Source organism: Capsicum annuum, chromosome 7 (assembly GCF_002878395.1).
Source record: "Capsicum annuum cultivar UCD-10X-F1 chromosome 7, UCD10Xv1.1, whole genome shotgun sequence".
Classification (NCBI taxonomy): Eukaryota; Viridiplantae; Streptophyta; class Magnoliopsida; order Solanales; family Solanaceae; genus Capsicum; species Capsicum annuum.
Window position 1 is genome coordinate 4,873,518 of NC_061117.1, and position 16,768 is coordinate 4,890,285.

At 29.0% G+C, this 16,768-nt stretch overlaps 1 protein-coding gene, 1 long non-coding RNA gene and 1 other non-coding gene across 3 annotated transcripts in view; 1 reads left to right on the forward strand and 2 right to left on the reverse strand.

Moving 5' to 3' along the window:
• LOC107855237 (norbelladine synthase) overlaps positions 1–3,575 on the forward strand; it is a 9,568-nt gene extending 5,993 nt beyond the window's left edge. The window contains exons 2-3 of the mRNA XM_016700235.2: positions 2,062–2,214; positions 3,161–3,575. Of these exons, the coding sequence (XP_016555721.2) occupies positions 2,062–2,214; positions 3,161–3,438 (431 nt within the window). The 3' untranslated portion in view covers positions 3,439–3,575. The remainder of the gene's footprint in view (positions 1–2,061; positions 2,215–3,160) is intronic.
• A 2,159-nt stretch (positions 3,576–5,734) lies between these two features.
• TRNAG-UCC lies at positions 5,735–5,806 on the reverse strand. The gene has a single exon. It is a non-coding gene; the product is annotated as a tRNA-Gly (tRNA).
• Positions 5,807–8,075: 2,269 nt separating this feature from the next.
• On the reverse strand, positions 8,076–13,608 carry LOC124899996. Its single transcript, XR_007057544.1, has 2 exons — positions 13,321–13,608; positions 8,076–8,439 (listed from the first exon to the last, which is right to left on the reverse strand). It is a non-coding gene; the product is annotated as an uncharacterized LOC124899996 (long non-coding RNA).
• Between the last annotated feature and the right edge of the window lie 3,160 nt (positions 13,609–16,768).

A 16,768-nucleotide genomic window follows, 5' to 3' on the forward strand; every position in this document is an offset into this window, starting at 1 on the left:
AACTAATTCGAGGCAAGGCAAGTAATGATAACTGATTCCCAATAAATGTTCATCCTAACTCAACCTACGTTTTAAAAACATACTTTCTTTTTGTTTTTGTTCCTCATGTCTAATTAAAAACATAACTAAAAATGAGAATTACACTTGAAATTTTAGGAAAAATTAAAATCCAAGTAAAGAGAGTAAAAAAAAAAGAAAATTTATAATGAAATATAAGGAAATAATAACATTGTTTTGAGAAAGAGCAAGGAATTGTTTATTTTATTTCAAAGCCTTTGTATTAATATAGTTCGTTAGTATGGTATTTGTTTCAATTTTTGTATTAATAATTTCAAATTTTCCTTTTTTCTTGAAGTTAAATTTTCCAAAATTCAATGTTTCGTAGGGTGTTTTTCTTTCCTTCGATAATTTTTTCCCTCAAAATATGGTAATTTTTATTTTTTGTATAATTTTACATTAATTGACACTACCATATATTTTAGGATTCTCATATATTTTATGAAGCCTAGTTAATATAAAAAAATAATTAAATAATAAATTAAAAAAATAGTGAAAAGACAGTTTTGTTTAAAGAAGAGTTTTTAATGAAGGACAAAACGTTCAAATTATTTTTCTAAAGGTCTTCACACTATTAATATATTATAGATATAGATTATAGATATAGATATAGATTATAGATAAGCAAGTAATTTACCTAAAGAATTGATTTTCAGTATGAATTTAGACATTGATTTTTTGTTATTTCAGTTTTTTTTTTTAGATATTTTGTAATAACAACAAAAATATTATAAATCACAATTGTTATGATAAAAATATTTTTTAAAAAATAAAAGTGATACGAAATCTTGCCAATTTTGTAAAATTTGTGAACAATTGAATAACATAACATAGATTGTGCTGTAGTGGTGGAACTACTCCACCCTTAACTAGAGGTCTCGGTACGAGCCCTAGGTATGGAGAAAATCTTGTTGAGAGCGTCACTCCCAGAATGGGTCCTGCAGTGCGCTTTTATGGATAAAGCCCCCCATAACTACTTCCTTTCCGAGGGAAAACACGTAGATCGATACACGAGTCGATTTTATATTGATTTTCTAAGTCTTTCTACGCCAGCTAACGGTGCCACCGACTTTAGAAAACATAAAACATTAGATATCCTCAGATATTCCACATCATCCTCGATACTACAATCCAGATTAGTCAGGGCTTCAATGCGGTTACCAAACACCGAGTGGGAACCCAAAAAAAGAAAAACAATTTGTACAAGTGTATGTCCATCCGACCATCATAACTCGTAAACATGACATTATTTGACCCGAAATAAATCCTGAATTTGTCTCGAATAGTCGATCAGTTTAAATTCACTTTTAATAAGAATAGATGTGTAATAGATCACCAGCTTAATTTAAGTGTGAAATCGACTTTTCACATCAAGTTTAAGGTGTATTCGATGTCTTTTCTCTTTGTCAATTCGAATAAAACTTCGTGAACAATTCTCGTTAGAATTATTTTGCGCCTAACATATCTTGTGAGTGAGACGGCAACATTTTTCAAAATACCCGGGGTACATTTTTACGTTAATTATTAAAAGGGGACAAAATTTAAATAGCAACACAAAATATCCTATTTTGATCAATCAATCAATAAATAAATAAAATCCCTCTATGTATAAAGAAAGACTCTGAGTAACTGGTAAAGTTGTCTCTAAGTGATCAGGAGATCACAGGATTCAAGCCGTCAAAACCTCTTGTAAAAATATAAGATAAGTGTTCATACAATAAATTCTTGCGAATCAACTTTTTTTGAAATTTCGCGCATAGCGAAAGCTTTAGTGAATCGTATTTCTTTTCAAAATATCCCTATGCAAATTCCTTGTCATACATGGAAGTCTTGCTAAGCAATTAAAATGTGAAAGCAGGCCCATTATTGATATTTTCAACAACTTGTGGTTCAAATTGATCTTATCAACTTATATATGTACTTGTTAACCAAATAGTCATATAAAAAATCCCAAAAAATAATAATATTTTCATAAAACTAACAAAATGTTGGGAAAATTTTCAGAGCAAATACAAATAAATGCACCAGCAAGTGAAGTTTGGAATTTATATGGTACAAATAAATTTCCAAATTTTGTTGTTGAAAACCTTCCACACATTGTTGAAAACGTTGAGTTAATTGAAGGCAATGGAGGTTCTGGTACACTGGTGAAAGTTAGTAAGTTACTATTTTACTTTCAACCTTTTTATAAAATATTTACATTTAATATTCATTTTTCTTGATTAAAAGTTTATTTGGGGGATTTATATCAAATCAATGATACTCTCTGCGTCCCAATTCAGTTACCTTTTATAGTCACATAGATGGTAGTTTTAAAAGTTGTTAGTTGTACAAATATTATGGAACATTTAAGACCACAAATATTTTTGAAAAAAAAAAATCCTTACTAGATTTTGTGTCAGGTCAAACTACGACATGCAATAAATGATACTCGCTCCATTTTTATTTCTATGACACGATTTTGTCTTTGGTCGTACTAAACAAGAGTGATTACACACAGTGGCGGAGTTAGAATTTTAATTAAGGGGTTTAAAATCGAAAGAAGTAAGCATATGAACTAGCCGAATGAGTTTCAACGTCAACTATATATGCATAAAAAAAAATTTAACCATGTACAAATAGTATAATTTTCAGTCGAAGATGGCTCGGCCCCTGATTACACATTTCTATATTTAGTAACAATTTAATTTTAAAATACCCAATGTCACTCTTAGTGAGATGATTTATAATCAGAAGAACTTTATTTATAAGTACTTATTTGAGACCACACATTTCAAAAGTCAATCTTTCTTTCTTAAACTTTCGTATTAAGTCAAATAACATCACATAGATTGAGGGAGTTCAAGTCTATCGGTCTGTATTGCCTCAACTACATTATAGTCACTCTTAATGAAATGATTTATAGTCAGACAAACATCTATAAGTACTTATTTGAGACCACAAGTTTTAAAAGTCGGTCTTCCTTTCTTAAACTTCCGTATCAAGTCAAACAACATCACATAGATTGAGGGAGTTCAAGTCTATCGATTTGCTAGGATTCCTCAGCTACATTATAAGTTTTGTTGATGGTTTGATACTTACTTTTTGAGCAAAAATATATCAGGTTTACCAGGCAATCCTCCATATAAAGAGAAATTTGTGTTAGTGGATGATGAAAAAAGAGTGAAGGAAGTAGAGATTGTTGAAGGTGGATTTCTTGATCTTGGATTCAATTTCTATGGGATCAAATTTGAAGTCATTGAGAAGGATGAAAATTCAAGTATCATCAAAATTACAATTGATTTTGAGACCAAAGATATTGAAAAAATTCAATTTACTATTGGCAACTTCCAAGCCTTAGTTGCCATCTTGAAGGCTTCTAAAGATTATCTTGAGAAATAATCTTTTTTGTTGATAGTATTATTATAGTTTTTTCATATTTTTTGTTGTTATTGGTCTTTCTAGTAATGTATTGTATTATGATGGACTTGGATGTTGTTATTTTTGGTTATGAATAAAGCAAGATGAGTCCTTCCTTATATCTGAATTTGCTGCACTTAAACCGAGGATCATTCAGAAATAATTTTCCGACCTCCAAGAGATAGTGATAAGGTCTGTGTATATTCTATCCTCCCCACACTTCACTTGTGGAATTTTGAATATGTTGTTGTTAATTGTAATATAGCAAGATAAGGCAAGGAGACACCTTTGCTCCAGGGGTTCATCCGAACCCTTTTCATCAGAAAATTATATTATTTTTATACTATTTTTATATGGTTAAAAATATTCTTATGCATATATTGTAGATATTGAACCCCCTTCGACTATTTCGTATATTTACTTCTGAATCACCTCAATGAAAATCCTGACTCCGCCACTGAATAAAGTGATTTGCTTATGTTGCTAGGAGTGTCAAACGAGCTATGAGATTGAATGGAAATAATTTTAGTAGATATGACAAGTCTTTTAAATGTATGTAAACTAACCAAATAGTACTCCCTTCGTTTTAAATTAAGCGATGTTTCACATAAACAAGAAGGAATTAATGATGTTTTTTTTTCAGTTTTATTCTTGATTAAGTCGAAGAAGTTTTACATAACCAAGAAACAAATAAAGAATTGCATCAAATTTAATGTATTTATGTGAGGGTAAGTTAGTAAAACTATATATATTTTCTAAGAATGAGTAGTTTTCTTAAGCTGTATATCCAAACTAAAACAATAACTTATTTTGATACGAAAGAAATAGAGAATTTCTCGTTAAAGAAAGCGCGCAAGACGTATTTATGATTTTTAAGAGCAGAATTTGGAGAAGAAATATTTATTGAACATTAAAAGAGAAGTGCCTATGCTTCACAAATGAGGATACATCTTCTACCAAATCATAAATTACAGTTATATCTTTTTGAAACCAATAACCTTCACTCTTCCTCCATTCACTTTTACTTGTCACATTTCGATTCTTGAAAGTCAATTCGTATGAACTTTGACCAACATTTTAAAATATGCTTTTTCGTCATATTAATCTGAAAAGAATTGCAACGTGTAGCATTTTTCTATAGTTTGCGAACATCTTTTGTTTTTGTTGCTAATGTTATGAAAATTTACATGTCAAATTCACTCTGCATTTTTGCATTAAAACAAACTATTTGACAAATGTGTATTATATGGTTATGCATATGCGATGTTAAAATACATTTCGATTTCTAGTTGTTCTTCTAACTAGATAAGGTAATCGACTAATCGAAAATTTATCTTTAAACCTAAGTATCGGAAATGAATCCTCCTTATTCAAGATTCAAAAGAAGGATATGGAATTTCTCCAAAAAATATTCTCCGTGAAGGTATGCCGATTCTGAGGGCCCAAGCTCCTTTCCCGTCCAATCTCTTTCAAGATCAAGGTCATACATGACCCTGAAAAAATTGACCTGGATCTCCAGAATGCGTCCTTGGCGCCATGTACGCGCCTCATAGGATAATAAAAATGGGGATGTGACACTTAACAGTTCAACGACAAATATGACCCCAAAGTTGGATGTTGAGGGCAAATATGACTCTTTTTGAAAGTACAAGAATAGATATGACCGTGAAAATATCGACCTTGACCTCGACATAAGGACCTTGAGAATAGGTCTTCGGCTTCAATTCGATCGTGCTGCATGATGTATGACCTCGATGCGCACAAGATACATTTAAAAAAAAAAAAAAAAGCAAATTGCTTCTGCCGGGAGTCGAATAGGATAATAAAAATGGGGATGTGACACTTAACAGTTCAACGGCAAATATGACCCCAAAGTTGGATGTTGAGGGTAAATATGACTCTTTTTGAAAGTACAAGAATAGATATGACCGTGAAAATATCGACCTTGACCTCGACATAAGGACCTTGAGAATAGGTCTTCGGCTTCAATTCGATCGTGCTGCATGATGTATGACCTCGATGTGCACAAGATACATTTAAAAAAAAAAAAAAAAGCAAATTGCTTCTGCCGGGAGTCGAATAGGATAATAAAAATGGGGATGTGACACTTAACAGTTCAACGGCAAATATGACCCCAAAGTTGGATGTTGAGGGATAGATATGACCGTGAAAATATCGACCTTGAGAATAGGTCTTCGGCTTCAATTCGATCGTGTTGCATGATGTATGACCTCAATGCGCACAAGATACATTTAAAAAAAAAAAAAAAAAAGCAAATTGCGTCTGCCGGGAGTCGAACCCGGGTCTATTGCTTGGAAGGCAATTATCCTAACCGTTGGACTACAAACGCTTTATTATGCGTCTTCTAATTTGCTGATAATTCTACAGTTTGATCATAAAAAGCATTTCATATGACAATATTAACAACATGCACATTTTATGTATGTGTTTGGTTCCGCTTGCATGCATTTCGACTTATTCTATGGAGCACAAACTATTTCCTACCAACATAAGTATCGAGTAACTCTGTTCGTCAAGGCGTGAGTAGATGAGAAGGAAATACGAATCACTAAATATTTTTGCTTTCGTTGTGATTTAAATCTAAGACCTTATGATTAATCTCTATTTTACTTCACTGACCACTAAGTCAATGGCAAAACCAAAAAATTTGCTATGCATTGAAAGGTAATTTTGACATATATAATGCGATCAACGAAGAGTATTCAACTGACGACGACCATCTTTCACTGCGTGTGACTATGAAACTTCACTGATCTACATTTTTGGGTGTCGAATCATATTTCATCTGGTCTCAAAGCACAACAAAAAATAACTTAGGAAACCTATATTATTTATTATGTCTGACAAAAGTTGCTTATGCATGCAAAGGATTTTAGCATTATGATCAAACGATGATTACTTCTCTCATTATTTTAGCATTAGCTGTGTGACTCGAAATGACGGGGTCACTAAAGGGTAAGACTGATAAAGCTTTGCTTCAGGCACTCAAAGTGTTGGGGGCCTAAAAAATGTAATATGAATTTTATAATTTTAATTTCACTTAAAATAATATTAAAGATTGTAAAATATAAAAGATTAAAAAGAAAGAATAACTATCTACATTTATTAAAATATTTTAGAACTTTTATCAAATTTTCATACTAATAAATAAAGTTTTCATAATAATATTCAAGGTAATGCATTACGAACAAATGATTAATATATTATTAATTAAAACTAGCCCTTACTTTTATAAATAATAATATTATTATGTGAAATTAAATGGTTAATGTCATCTAAGAATACTATACTAAAAAAAATAGTAGGTAAGAATAAAAAAATAACTCTTATTTGCATGATATTAAAATTTGATTTTAAACCACTAATTTTATTGAAACTGCCTTGCGAAATGAAGCCAAAATGAAAATTCGTGTCAAATTTAAAGAGTTGTCAATGTGTTAAGACCTACTCAATTTGTTTCAAAATATTAGATTAGTATTAGTTAGTGATCCCGACTTATTGAGTCCTTTCTTCCGTTTCATTCATATTTTTAACAAGTTTTTATCAAACTCAAGTTCAGATTAAAATATTGGTTTCATTCATATTTTTAACAAGTTTTTATCAAACTCAAGTTCAGATTAAAACATTGGTTGATCATTAAGTCGTAATACAACCAAAACTCTTAAAAGTTGAACTTGATTCGACTCAAGTTTGAGTAGATTAAGTCGTAATACAACCAAAACTCTTAAAAGTTGAACTTGATTCGACTCAAGTTTGAGTAGGTTAATGATGTGTTCATTTGTTAACACATGTCAGTTTAACCTGCTCAATTTAACTCTATGTAAAAGTTAGACCGATTTAGATTAAGCCTATCATACTATTTTTTCATAATTTCATTATATATAACTAAAATAAAGATTTTTTAAAATGTTTTTTTTTCTATAAAATAACTATAAGAGAACAAATAAATTAATTTACATTTGGTATATTAGCTGGCCGAAACGGGCTTCAATACAATGTTTGCCCTGTCATGACCGGATATATATTAACTCGGATCATTTTGACCGATCTAAATCCTGTCAAACCCACTTTTTCACATTCCTATCACATAAACAAATGAACTTATGCTTTAACAAAAAGCATATGGACCGGTCCTTTTCAAAGCAATTGGTTTGGTCATTGGATATTTATGATCAGTCGGTCTAAACAAATTTCATATCATGATTATTTTATAATTTGAGTCATTTTGATTCAGGTATTTCATATACAATTCATATATCATATTATAATCCATATATCATACTGATACAATTTGTAAAAAAAAAAAAAATAGAACAACAAATTTATAAGTAAAAGTTGTATATTATTATATAGAATATGTATTTTTTAATATGATGTGCATAGAATTTGTATAATTGTATAGAATACGTATTTGTATAAGATATGTATCAAATTTGTATCAATATTATATAAGTTGGCAACAAATGGATAAAAAATAAAATTAAAATTCAATGATTATTTTCGTATCAGTAGGTTCATCCGAAGTGTTATTTATGTCCTTTACCATTTGCTTTATTCATGAACAAAAATAATAACATTCAGTATCAGTCTTCATCATAATACAATAACATTACTAGACAATGTAATTTAAAGGTAAACAAACATAAATTATGAAAAATACAATAATAATAATTAAAAAAAAAGATTATTTTTCAAGATAATCTGCAGAAGCTTTCACTATGGCAACAAAGACTTTGAAGTTGTTGATGGCAAGATGAATTTTTTCAACATCATTAATCTCAAAATTAGTGGTAAAATTGATGATGCTTGGATTATCATCTTTCTCTATAATTTCAAGTTTAATTTTATAAAAATTGAATCCAAGATCAAGCAATCCACCTTCAACAATCTCTATTTCCTTCACTCTTTTTTCATCATCCACTAATACAAATTTCTCTTTATATGGAGCATTGCCTTGTAAACCTATAAATATTTGGTCCAAAAATAAAGTATTAAACCATCAACAAAAACAAATAATATAATTGGCTGCATCAGTTTGATTTCAGGAAATTAAATGTCATAAATCCAAATATGGGTGACTTTAGATATTTGACCCCAAATAAGAATGTCTTTGAAGAATAACCTTTCTTACTTTTTAATATACTAAAAGTATCATTTTGCTCCTCTACACCTCAAATATATTTTTAGACTTTTCATACTCATTTATCTCTCAAATTTTATTTTTTATTTTTCCTTTACTTTTATTATTCTACGTTTTTTTTTCAGTTTTATTTTTTTCCTTTAAATTTATTATTCTATTTTTTTTTTATTTTCACTTTTTATATCTTAGGCTTTGCAATTAACTCTTTCGTGATTAATACAATATGTTAGTTGCCAAACTAAAATTAAAAAAATAGGAAGGTAGTAAAAGAAATCATTTTTCGTTGAAATTTATATTATATATGTTTTATGTTTGTTTTCCTTTATAATAATGAAACAAAGATGGAAGACCTAACTACTTATCAGTCAAATTTTAGTTTGAAAATAATCATTAGAATAATGAAAATATCAATTAATTTAGTATCATTTTGTACACCCAATTATGGGTGGCTTTAGATAATTGACACTAATAAGAAATTTCTTTACAGAATAACCTTCCTTACTTTTTAAATTTAGTACAAGTATCATTTTGTCCCTCTACACCTCAAATATATTTTTTTAACTTTCCATACTTATTTGTCTCTCAAATTTTATTTTTTATTATTTTCACTTTTTAGTTTTTCCTTTAATTTTATTATTCTATTTTTTATTATTTTTACTTTTTTATTTTTTTTAAATTTTATTATTCTATTTTTATTATTTTCACTTTTTATTTTTTTCTTTAATTTTATTTTCATGTTTTAATTCATTTGTCTCAACCTTTATTTTTTTCTCTTTTTTTTCTCAAGCATTATCTATTTCTTTTTTTTCTTTTTTTAATTCATCTATCTTTAACCTTTATTTTTATTTTTATTTTGTTTTTATCAGTTCTCCTTTTTTTCCTCATTTTTCTCAAACTTTATTTTTATTTTTTCCTCTCATTTTTTATTTTCTCAATTTCTTTAATTCTTCATTTTTTTTCTTAATCTTTATTTTTTTCCTGCATTTTTTTTCTCACTCTTTTTTTTTATTTCTCTATTTTGTTTGATCGTTTTTTTCTTTTTTCAGTTCTCTTTTTTTCCCTCATTTTTCTCAAACTTTATTTTTGTTTTTTCTCTCATTTTTATTTTTCTCAATTTTTTAATTCTTCGCTTTTTTCTTGATCTTTATTTTTTTCTTTCTTTTTTTCTCAATTTTTTTTATTTCTCTATTTTTTCATCGTTTTTTTCTTTTTTCTCAATTTCTATTATATTTTGCTAATAAATAAAAAATTGAATAATCCACAAAGGTATCTTCTTCTTTTGCTGTCAAAGCAAATTAAAGGGCATGAATTGTTGTTATGAAGTTCTTTGAAAATTCTAAGATAAGTCGTGTCTCTAAGGAGAGAGTTCTAGAATATCTCATAAATAAAGGCATAATGTAGTAGTGTCAACTCTTGCCCATGGGCATAATTTATTATTTAAAAGTCCTTGAGCTAAGTCTTGCCTCTAAGGCAAGAGTTGTAGAACATTCCATAAATAAAAACATAACGTGGTAGTGTCAACTCTTGCCCGTGGGGCATAATTTGTAGTTTGAAAGTCTTTGAGCTAAGTCTTGCCTCTAAGGCAAGAGTTGTAGAGTATCTCATAAATGAAAGACATAACGTGGTAGTGTCAACTTTTGCCCATGGAACATAATTTGTAGTTTGAAAGTCCTTGAACTAAGTCTTACCTCTAAGACAATAGTTGTAGAACATCTCATAAATGAAAACATAACATGGTAGAGTCAACTTTTGTCCATGAGGCATAATTTGTAGTTTGAAAGTCTTTGAGCTAATTAAATCTTGCCTTTAAGGCAAGAGTTGTAGAACATCTCATAAATGAAAACATAACATGGTAGAGTCAACTTTTGCCCATGAAGCATAATTTGTAGTTTGAAAGTCTTTGAGCTAATTAAGTCTTGCCTCTAAGGCAAGAGTTGTAGAACATCTCATAAATGAAAACATAACGTGGTAGTGTCAACTCTTACCCGTAGGGCATAATTTGTAGTTTGAAAGTCCTTGAGTTAAGTCTTGCCTCTAAGGCAATAGTTGTAGAACATCTCATAAATGAAAATATAACGTGGTAGAGTTAACTTTTGCCGGTGGAGCATAATTTGTAGTTTGAAAGTTCTTGAGCTAATTAAGTCTTTCCTCTAAGGCAATAGTTGTAGGACATCTCATAAATGAAAACATAACGTGGTAAAGCCAACTATTGCCCGTGGGACATAATTTGTAGTTTGAAAGTCCTTGAACCAAGTCTTGTCTCTAAGGCAATAGTTATAGAACATCTCATAAATGAAAATATAACGTGGTAGAGTTAACTCTTGCCCGTGGGGCATAATTTGTAGTTTGAAAGTCCTTGAGTCAAATCTTGCCTCTAAGGCAAGAGTTGTAGAACATCTCATAAATGAAAATATAATGTAGTAGAGTCAACTCTTGCCCGTAGGACATAATTTGTTGTTTGAAAGTCCTTGAGCTAAGTCTTGCCTCTAAGGCAATAGTTGTAGAACATCTCATAAATAAAAATATGACATGAGAGAGTCAACTCTTCCTCGTGGGGCATAATTTGTTGTTTGAAAGTCTTTGAGTTAAGTCTTACCTCTAAGGCAATAGTTGTAGAACATTTCATAAATGAAAACAAACGTGGTAGAGTCAACTCTTGTCCGTGGGGCATAATTTGTTGTTTGAAAGTCCCTAAGTTAAGTCTTGCCTCTAACACAATAGTTGTAGAACATCTCATAAATCAAAATACAATGTGGTAGTGTCGACTCTTGTCCATGAAACATAACTTGTTGTTTGAAAGTCCTTGAGCTAAATCTTGCCTCTAAGTCAATAGTTGTAGAACATCTTATAAATGAAAACATAACGTGGTAGAGTCAACTCTTGCCCGTGGGATATAATTTGTTGTTTGAAAGTCCCTGAGCTAAGTTTTTCCTCTAATGTAAGAGTTATAAAACATCTCATAAATCAAAATATAATGTGGTAATGTCGACTCTTACCCATGAAACATAACTTGTTGTTTGAAAGTCATAAGTCTTGCCTCTACAATGTAGTAGTGTCAACTCTTGCCCATGAAACGTAACTTATTGTTCGAAAATCGTAAGTCTTGCCTTTATAATGTGATAGTGTCAACTCTTGCTCATGAGATGTACCTTGAATGGAAGAAATCGAAGAAAAGAATAAAAATAATAAATATTATGGAAAAAGAAGAAAAATATTAAAAAAACAAAAATCAAAGAAAATGTAGAAGTTGAGAGAAAATAAGAAAAAAATAAAGGTTGATAAAAAAAATTAAATAAAAATAAAGGTCGAAAAAAATTTAAAAAGAAAAAATAAAAGAATAATAATTTTTTTTATATAAAAGTAGACGTTGAAAGGTGTAAAGAAAAAAAATAAGGGTTGAAAAAATTAAAAAGAACAAAAAAAAAAAAAAGAAGTTGAGAGGAAAAAAAAAAGAAAAAAAGTAAGGATTGAGAAAAATAAAAACAAAAAGAGAAAGGAAAAAAAGAAAAAAGAAAAATCAAAGTAAAATGAAAAAGAGAAAAAAAAAATAAAAGTTGAAAAATATAAATATTGAGTTGTTATCCATTATGAGAATCATTTATGTAATTTACTTCATTGATCAGGGTTAATTTTGTCCAAAAAAATATTTGTTAATAGATAAAAGTTATTTTAAGGAAGTTTTTTTATTTGGGGCTAAAATTTGAAAGTCACTCCAATTTGAATCTATTTTTGAATTCAGCTGTTTGATTTATCACAAAATTTAACAAACACATAGTGTCAAACAAAGTGGAACAAAAGAAGTATCAAATTGCCACATAAGGGGAGGTGGAGGATAAAAGATTTTATTTCAGATCTGGTGTTTTATCTGGTGTTTATATCAAACAAATGAATATAAAATATAATGAGGATTTGTATACTCGATACATATACAATAATAACATATCCAGTGTATTTTCATAAAATGGGGTTTGGGAAGGGTAAAGTGTACACAGTCTATACCACTACCTCAGATGAAGTAGAGAGATTGTTTTTGATAGACCCTCCGGCTCAAGACAAATAACAGTATAACAATTAGAAAATAAAAAAGCAAACAACAAAAGGAATATCACACTGTTGGATAATAAAAAATAAGATACCCACAAGGTAATAATATAAGCAAGCTATTTGAAATCATAGACATCACCAAAGCACTACGAACAAGAGACTATAAGAAACAACAGATACAGATACAAACAAAGCACTTTCCCTGCACAGATCCACACAAAGCACTTTCCCTACTATTACAGACGTACTCCTACCTACTAACCCTCTTCTCTAATTCGCGTCTTCCACACCTGGCTATCAAGGGTCATGTCCTCCGTAAGTTGTTATTGCTTCATGTCATACTTAATCACCTCCCTCCAATATTTCTTTGATCTACCTCCAGGGGCGGAGCTATCCTTGGGCTAGGGGTCATCCGAATGGTTAAAAATATTTTTTATGTATATATAATATATGTTGAATCCCCTTTGATTTGGTCATATATTTACCCCTTTTGTGAAAATCCTGACTCGTCACTATCTACTTTTGTCCTGCCTAAAACCATCCAAGATAACTGCTACATATCTTGTATTTATTAATTTACTATAAATATCAAAAATATATTTTTACTCAATTAAATGAAAATATTTTTATAGGAGGTTTAAAGTATAATAGTAACTTACTGATTTGCAAGACTGAACCAGTACCTCCATCGCCTTCAATCTACTCAACTTTTTCAACAATCTGTGGAAGTTTTTCAACAAGAAATTTTGATAATTGAATAGTGCCATATAGATTCCAAACTTCACTTGCTGGTGCATTTATTTGTATTTGCTCTGAAAATTTTCCCAACATTTTGTTAGTTTTATGAAAATATTATTATTTTTTTGGTTTTCTTTATATTACTATTTGGTTATAACCAGTATATATAAGTTGATAAGTTCAATTTGAACCACAAGTTGTTGAACATATAAATCATAGCCCATAGGCCGGCCTTCATAACTTCATTAGCCTTATTTAGTTAGGGGAGTATTTATAAGATGTACGTAATTATTAGGGAAAATAACATAAACGTACATTTTAAATTATCATATTTAATTAAACTATTATCCTTATAAAGTAATTATAAAAATCTCAGCTAATTATGTATCTTCGTGAATGTATGAAAAAGGGTAGCCCGGTGCACTAAAGTTGCTGCTATGTGCAGGTCCGGGGAAGGGCTTTCTGTCAGAGGCTGTTTCCAAGACTTGAACCTGTGACCTCCTGGTCATATGGCAGCAACATTACTAGTTATTTCAAGGCTCACCTTCATCTTTGTGGACGAACAAAGAGCTAATTATGTATCTCAACAAACCCAAAATTGAAAAAAATGTATCGGGGGATAATTATGTATTTTTACAAAGAAAAAATGTATCTTCGTTGGATGTATCATGGGTTAATTATGTATCTTTACAAAGAAAAAAATGTATCTTCGTTGGATGTATTGGAAACTAATTGTGTATCTCGACTGACCCAAAATTGAGATCTTCAGTAATTGTGCAAAAATGTTGAAATTTTTTATAATAAAGCTCCAAATTGTCGGGATTTATGTTGTTTGTCCTTATTATTAACTATTTCCTTCGTCCATTTTTACTTGTCCGTTATAATAAAAATAAATGTCCAATAATACTTATTCAGTTTGAAAAATCAATGGATAATTTACTTGTTTGTGACCATTTTGCTATTGTATTAAATAATATTCATTATACAATCCATTCTAGTTTCTAACGTTATTATATTTAAAAGGTGATATAGCAAAATTATTTAATTTTTTTTTAACATGTGTGTTAAATTAATAATAGATAATTATTGATGGACGAAGGAGTAATTTGTTAAATTAATAGCGGATAATTATTGATGGACGGAAGAGTAATTGAATTCCCCTTTGATGAAGCTTTGTCCTTTCAATTGCATTAGTGGATCAAATAAAAGAGATTTCCAAATGTATAGCCATTTATCAAAACAATGCCCGATAGTATATATATATATTTTATATATTAACATATAATGCTATACAAATTTTATCCATAACAGCGCATTAATCTTGTATATTTTTTACGATCAACCACATATGTAACTTTCTTTAAATAAAAAGAATTTAACATCACTAAACTACAGGTTTTAGCTAACAAAAAACACGTTTTAATAGGTTGAATAACTATAATAGTAACATAATCAATATAATTTCGTAAATAAATTTGAAAAAAATAATATACACAGACCTTATCTCGATAAATATGTATCAAAAGCAACCACAGATGGATTTGGGGCAACATATGATTAATACCAAAACCTTATTACAGTTGCAAGAAGCTTTCATGATTCAGCACATAGACTTAAATAAAAAAAATTAATTACTATTATTATTATTATTATTATTATTATTATTATTATTATTATTATTATATTTTACAAAAATAATAGAAAATTGCAGGATGATTCAAGAATTTCATCTTGGCTAGGTGCTGGAATATAAGTACAAAATTATGACACGTAAGTTGGGATTTAAATGCGATTATAAGTCAAAATAAGTTAAAAGTGATAAGTTAATCACCATTAATTTATACTTTAATCTTATAAATACTTTTGTTTAGACCAAATCGTTAATGAATTTATCCTAATATCTTTTATAATCTCTAAAGTACTCATTCCAAAATATTTCTAATTATCTAACTATTATATTGTTGTCATTCTTTCCTTTTTAAGTAAAAATATTTTTAAATTTAATTTTTTCATAGATAATTTTGATGATATAGTTTCTTGTTTTAAATTAAATAGGTCACCTTGTTGGTCTAGAGAAGAACATGTGGACGAATACAAAGAAGTAAGGTATTTGTTTAAGTTTAGAATTAAATTTATATTTTGTTTGGTTGAAAGTATAAACTAATTCATCTCGAGATAAATTTATATTTCCAATCAAACGGATAATGACGTACTCAATGTAATCCTACCTCATCTCTTAAATAGAATAAATTAATCTAAAAATTATATAATTTCAAGATAACTTAATCCGTAAATCAAACTTTCATTAATATATTTAGTTTTGAGAGCTTGCTTTTACAAATTAAAGGTGTGTTTGGTATGAAGAAAATATTTTCTTTAGTGATTAAGGCTCCATTTGTTTTTTTTAAGATTCAGACGTCTGAATCTGAATGCAAATCTGAATGATTAAGATGTTGTCTCTAGATCTGAAAACTGAATGATTAAGACCGTTTGTCTTTCAATATGTGAATGTATAAGAAAAAATTATTTGTATACATAATAAAATAAAAAATACAATTCAAAGAAAAAATTAATTATATATTTAAAAAAGTACGTAATTTAATACAACAAAATTATTAGTATTTGATTGAGAAAAAATATTTATGTTTGTTAGTGATAGTGGAGATGGCTTATAATGGTGGTTGCGGAGACGATGATTGATGTTAGTGATTAATAATGTTGTTTGTACTAATTGTGGTGGTTGGTATTGTAGTGACTGTTACGATAGTGGTGATTGATAGTGGTGGTGGTTGTTGTGATGTGACGTTGCTTGATGTTAGTAGTTTAAGGTGTTGATTGTGTTGGCTGAAACATGAATGCATGATGATTGACGATGTGTTGGTGCTAGTTGGAAATGTTATTTCTACAATTAACAAACCTATTATTTCAATTATACAAACTCTTAATTTTTCCTAACAACATTTAGTTCAAACTTGAAGATTCTTGTAAATTAGAACACATCATATAGAATTTTTGGTTGTAACTAAGTTTTTTTTTCATGTTAGTTATTACTATTTCTATTTTATGAGTATTTTCTTATCATTTAAACTGAAAATCGAATCGTTAAGGACTAAAAATCGATAAGTCGAAAGTTGATAAAAAATATCTTATTTATTTGGTTATTGATTTAGCATCTTTAAAAACTAAAAATCGATAAACCGAATTGATAGTATATAAAACCAAACCAACCGGTATACACCCCTACTGATTCGTAGGAGGAACCTTATGTCATAGGTCCTTCTTGTTAACTCAATTCATTTTAAAGTGTGACCGAATTATTTGAGAAAAAAATTATTCATTTTAAAGTGTGCCAAATTGATTTAAAAAAAA